The sequence below is a fragment of the Chenopodium quinoa genome, unplaced genomic scaffold (genome assembly GCF_001683475.1).
Source record: "Chenopodium quinoa cultivar QQ74 unplaced genomic scaffold, ASM168347v1, whole genome shotgun sequence".
Classification (NCBI taxonomy): domain Eukaryota; kingdom Viridiplantae; phylum Streptophyta; class Magnoliopsida; order Caryophyllales; family Amaranthaceae; genus Chenopodium; species Chenopodium quinoa.
The window spans coordinates 989,827-995,584 of NW_018743327.1; the positions used below are offsets into that span (position 1 = coordinate 989,827).

The following is a 5,758-nucleotide window of genomic DNA, read 5'->3' on the forward strand; positions in this document are numbered from 1 at the left end:
CATAGCACATCACCTTGCTAAGTTAGTTTCGTTTGGTGTGGAGCTAGTGTGGGTTAACCATTATCCATGTGAGGTTAATCTATATGTTTTATCGGATGCTTTATCCCCTTGATTAATTAATATTATGCTCCGTTTGTTCAAAAAAAAAAATAATAAAACTATGGAAGTGCTTGGTTTGGAACTTATTGAGGCAAAATTAAAATCTGATCACACAAGCTAATTGAAGAGTTTGATTGTGAACTGATTTCAAAGAGCTTATACCACTAAATAAACTCAATTCCAAAAAAATTCCTTTCACTAGTAATTCAAGTATCTTAAAGTAACATGACAATTATTCTTCCAATTAACCCCAAACCCTAATGTCCTTATTGCAATAATTGGTCATTTTGCATATTAAAACAACTTTAAACAATTATCTATTTACCAAACAATTTTATACAATAAGTTAACAATTAATCAAATCAATTGATACAATTAGCTATTCATGGTCAGATTATGTTTTGCCAAAAAAAATAAATTAAAATAAACCAAGGTGCAAGTATACAAGAACACCAAAAATAATTGTGATATACATGGTGAAATTTAATCAATCATAACTTATATTACTACCATAACAACAAAATCATGTACAAATTCATTCCAATGAAAGAAAAAAAAAATTCCTTGCTTCCATTTCCTTTATCTATGCAAATCAAAGGGGAAAAAAGGGCTATTGATACATTTAACAAGGAGTAAGAAAAAAAAATTACAAAAGAGAGAAAAATATACTGTACAAAAAATTGGTAAGCTAGATGGAAGGGCTAGCTAAAAAGAATTGCCTACAACTTATCATTCTACTGCAAGTCAGCAACGAAAAATTTGGGTGTTTCTTCAGTCTTCGACAATTACAATCTATGTTAGTACCTAATGAAATAGAAGAAAAGAATCAATTCATTGTCTCCAATTTTCAGGCATCTACTTGAAGCAAAATGGTACTTCAAAGCATAATACTAACCTTTCAGCAATTCATTGTTATTTTGGTAGAAGTTCTTCAACTTCAATTTTAAGGAAGTTTGAATTTGATTCCCTCACAGAAACATCCACAGAAAATGATGAACAAACAGGTCGGTGATCAGAAAACTGATACTTATTAGAGTCCTTACGTTCGTAATGTAACTGCTGCATACCATCCCCCTTCCATAAAATTCTGTCACACCTGTAAATAGTATGTTATCGATAAGTTTAGTACATATATTTATGACAGGAAGATTCTGTAATATGTAAATCAAAATTCAGTGCTGATACCAAGCAGGAGTTCTTCTTTTGCTTGGTGCGATGTTGGTTTCTCCAAGATAAATGTCTGAGTTAAAAGAGTACTTGTAAGTAGGTGCAAATTTTATAAGCCCTTCTCTCCATCCTTTGAATACTCGCCCAGCCTCCCTCTCGATTTTTAGCTATACAAACACAGAATCACATCGATCAGCAAACATATTGCAGTTCATAAATTATAAATCTAAAATTATGGTGGCAATACATGAACAAACTTGTTCCTTTTGTTTACTTGTTACATTTAGTTCAACGAGACAAGTTACCAATATAGCTCTGTTGAGAAAGTAGCTTTAAAACACAAAAATCCAGGCCATTGAGCAGTTTTTAATTATTGTGAATCAGGATAATTGCACATACAGGTTGTGTTCTTTTCACTTGGAACATTACATATTTCGGGATAAAATAAGTTGAGATAAGTGAATTTAAGTTGAAAAGAACGTAGTCTACAAAATCTGAACTAGAAGGCACTGACATAGGATGTTCCATGAAGGACTTCAGCAAAGATGTAATGAAGCAAATAAAAGTACATCGTAACACATACCTGATCCTTGCTGAGCAGCGCCTCCCATTCTCTTTTCTTCAGCAGCTTCAGGGTTTCCGTATGACTTAAAGCAATTCTGTAATTCAAGTCCCCAAACCATATGATCCGGCTAGTGTATTTTTTTTTTTTTTGCCCCACCCATCAAATAAATTGGTCAGACATTATCAATAAAGTAATATCAGTAATCTGTAGCAGAAAACTATATATAACCTACTCATGCTCTAAGATTCTTTCTGGAATTTGGCTGTTCAAAACTTTGCATCTTCTTGGGAAATAAGTGCTTTTAAGTATCTCTATAACATCCAAATTCCTTCTAAGCTCATCTCCTTCTTTCTCCCCGGATGCCAGATGGCTGCATATGAAACAAAAGCTCGTTCGATGCAGAAGCATGCTCACAGAGATGCAGCCCTGCCAAAAGAAATACATATCAGCATGATTTAGAAAGATTTGAATCTAAAAGCTGAGTTTTATTATTCCATAAAACAAAGAAATTACCTTGTTTCCGAGGCCCATGATACCACGACTAATACAAGAAGTTTTTAAGTGACTAATATGTGGAACGAGCTCCCTCTTTACCCATATTGTGAGAAAAATCCCAACCATCTGCTTACTTACAATTAAGCTGTATTTCTGATTACTTCCAGAAGAATTAATGATTTCTGAAAAAACAACTCCGTTTGGTCCATCATCTTCTTCTGATGAATCGTCACTAACGTTACTTTGTTGGCAGCGAAAACACGAATCCCTGGTGTATCTTCTCTCTAGATCTGAGACACAGTTGCATGTCTTGAGCTTCTTTTTGCTTTCTGTCCTGAATTGCTTGCTCATAGCTTTGAGGGAGTACTTGGGAAAGAACACTGAGCCACTCGCCGTGCTTGTTAGTTTATTATTTTTGGTTCCATACATAGTCTTTGCTTCTATCAAAGAGGTTGCTTTTCTCAGAGCTTGGAAATGGTTATTACTTCCATTGAGAGACTGATTAATAAGAGCCAGCCACCTTGCAGCTGGCTCACTGTCTTCTAAAACAAGCACGTTTCCAGCATTTAACGGGACAATTTCCTGAAATCTTCATACAACAAGCAATGATCATAACAAATCAAATTCCATGTCCGGTCAGAAAACAGATTACACATTTATGGATAATTTCACAATATAAGGTATGCAAAAATAGGGAGATAGACTGGTTAATTAATTCTGATACAGATTTAACAATAGAGGATTAAGGGAAAGAGCGAATTACCCCAGGACATAGATATCTGATGGAGCACTAAGCTGAAGAAAATCGTCAAGAACAAGGCTATTCTCTGGAGGCTTCCCTCCCACATTCCATGTAGCTACAAAAGTCCTGAGAAGAAAAAAAATTTAGAAAAATCAGCAAAATTTAAGGGAAAAAAAAAAAAGATCCGGGATTTGGAAGAAAATGCAACCAAGAAAGAAAAGAGGAAAGGGTAAAAGTGATCCTATGTACTTTAAGGTCTTGGCATTTTGAACTGCTGGCATTTCGGTTCCAGAATTAGTAAAGGCGTCTGCTTCTGCATAAGGCAAATCAATGAAACAAATCACCCACCAAATTTATAATCTGGATACACAAACCAATCAAACAGTAAATCGCAACCACTACAACAAGACAAATTCAACTAAAAGAGTAAGAGGAATAATATTGATAAGCAAATTGCCAATTACTACCAGCCAATCTATCAGCTTTATGATAAAGATAAGATAGATTGGAATTTAGAAGCGTATATATCATCCCTGCTTTAACTCACTATTAACAAGATTTGCCATAATCATAATGAATCATATTCTTCATCATAGATGCCAATAAATTTGGACCACTTTTTCCTTATAACTTTCCTACCAATGTGACATTATAAGTCATTCGATAACGACATTCATTGATTAAAAAGGCAAAATACCTTGTTATTGTACAATGTTCGAACATGAAAGATTAACAGAATCACTAGCAATAGCATACATCATGTCGAAGATAAAAACATAACCGATATGGAAGGATTCGGAGTAACTAACCAGAAGGGAATTTAATCCCTCGTCGACTTCTATCTTTTGATGCAAACATTTTATGAATCAAAGACTGAAAACATAACAAAAAATTGAAGGTCAAAAGATGGGTTTACCAAGACGTGGCCAACATATAAAGCCAATATCTTGAAGAATGACAGCACAATTGGTCGGCATTTTGGTAATGGAAAATCCAGGAAATAAGGAATTAAATTAAATAATTTAAAAAAAAAACATACATTAGAGGGTGTAAACTGTAAAGTATTTTATCACATGAAATAATTAAATAAATAAATAGAATTTGTAATATAAACTATAGTTTGAGTAATTAACAAATGATGGAAAAGTGAAATATAAGCATTAAAATTATAATTTAAATAATTAGAATAATAATTATACCTTGCTTTTTCTATCTTGTGAATTCAAAGCCATCTGAAGACCATCAAAAATTTGATAAATTGCTCCGGCCCAGAATCTCCAAACCCCATAAACTGTTGTATATTTATGCAAAATTTGACAAGGGTAATTAGACTATAATTAATTTATCAAATCTAAATACCCTTGTATTAAGAACAATTTAAGGGATTTGTAATCTTATTCACAACCAAAATCCCCCTTTTCAATTTTAATATCAATCAATAACAATAAAAATATAAAAAATTTCACAAACAAAAAAAATAATTACAAGAAAATAATGCAAGAACAGAGCAAATGAGGATTAAATAAGAAGGAAGAACCCATAAATCAATGTAATAAAAAAAAAAAATTAAAAACCCCAAATTTGAGATTTTTATTTTAATAAATTAATTTCGAGAAAGTCAACCTACCAGCCATTGAAATTTTCAAGGGAAAAACCTGGGAAAATGGAGAGGAATGAAAAATAAATCTGAGACAAAAACATTTGGAAATTTGGGGAAAAATTTTGAGAAAAAAATGGAGATTGAAACTTGTCTTGTAACATGAAGAAAGGTATCAAAATTCCAATAACATGAATATATAAACAAATACAAGTAAATAAATAAAATTAACTTGTTCAGATAAAAAGAAAGGGTCAAAATATTGAAAAAAAAAAAAATCAAAGCAGTTGTACTAGTTTTTTGGAAGAACCTTGAAATTCCCAAGAAACCAGAAAATTTCTGGGAAATGTTATTATATTTGTTTGTATATGAAAATTTTGAGATGGTTTTTTTTTTTAATTTTTACAAGAATAGGGAATAAATTTGATTTTTGTAAAATTGAAATTTGTTAAATTCGTCTTAATAAATTTTTTTTATACAGTTAATTTTTTTTATTTGATTATATTTAAAGGATAAATAAATTAAATGAAATTATGTATTACCAAATGTGTCACTAAAGTTATAATTAATATAAAACGGAATACATAAATTAATTTATAAAATTGGTTATTGTAAAATTGGGTTAGAAACTGTTTGATTGGGTGTGAAATTGTTATAGAGAGAAGAGGCAATGACCCCACGTGTGGGGAGTTTACAAACCAAATCTTACGTTTTACGGAGTATGGAAATTTCTCAATTCCCAATGACTGAAGACCTGAGTCTTCGTTTACTCTACCACCTTCGATTATTTTTGTGTTTTGTATTCACACATTGTATATTTATGAGATGGTTTTATCTCAACCAACAACATACGTTTTTGGTCTCTATTCTTTGTTGTGTGGAGTGTAATCTTTTGTCCACTTTCATATAAGTTTCCAAAGAAGAAAGAATTATGTTAATGGTTGTGTTATTCTAGTAGTAACAAGTGTCGAGTTTGTTGTGGGAGAGATGTGTTTTCGTTTTACCAAGATTAGTTGTAATCGTGGGGAAGAGATGTTTTATTGTTTTTTTTTAAAAGATTAATAATCGAGAAAGATTAAAATGACAATTGATG

General features: G+C 31.7%; 1 protein-coding gene across 2 annotated transcripts; it reads right to left on the bottom strand.

Annotated features, from left to right (window-relative positions):
• Positions 1 to 541: 541 nt before the first annotated feature.
• On the bottom strand, positions 542 to 5,447 carry LOC110737365 (type I inositol polyphosphate 5-phosphatase 10-like). Of its 2 annotated transcripts, none has more exons than XM_021917718.1 (11): positions 5,375 to 5,447; positions 4,268 to 4,359; positions 3,878 to 3,941; positions 3,318 to 3,381; positions 3,090 to 3,194; positions 2,345 to 2,915; positions 2,064 to 2,257; positions 1,850 to 1,958; positions 1,285 to 1,433; positions 995 to 1,195; positions 542 to 903 (listed from the first exon to the last, which is right to left on the bottom strand). In XM_021917718.1, the coding sequence occupies exons 2-10, from the start codon at positions 4,298 to 4,300 to the stop codon at positions 1,012 to 1,014; spliced, it is 1,473 nt and encodes a 490-aa protein (XP_021773410.1). In that variant the 5' UTR covers positions 4,301 to 4,359; positions 5,375 to 5,447; the 3' UTR covers positions 542 to 903; positions 995 to 1,011. The 2 variants fall into 2 exon arrangements, with proteins under 2 accessions (XP_021773410.1, XP_021773409.1); XM_021917717.1 differs by lacking the exon at positions 5,375 to 5,447 and adding an exon at positions 4,696 to 5,042.
• Positions 5,448 to 5,758: the final 311 nt, after the last annotated feature.

Excerpts from the sequence above, each read along its gene's own strand:
- LOC110737365 (XM_021917717.1), bottom strand. Across the intron at positions 3,942-4,267 it reads CACAAGATAGAAAAAGCAAG|TCTTTGATTCATAAAATGTT; the intron begins GTATAATTATTA and ends TTATGTTTTCAG. Across the intron at positions 2,258-2,344 it reads TCATGGGCCTCGGAAACAAG|GGCTGCATCTCTGTGAGCAT; the intron begins GTAATTTCTTTG and ends TTCTTTTGGCAG.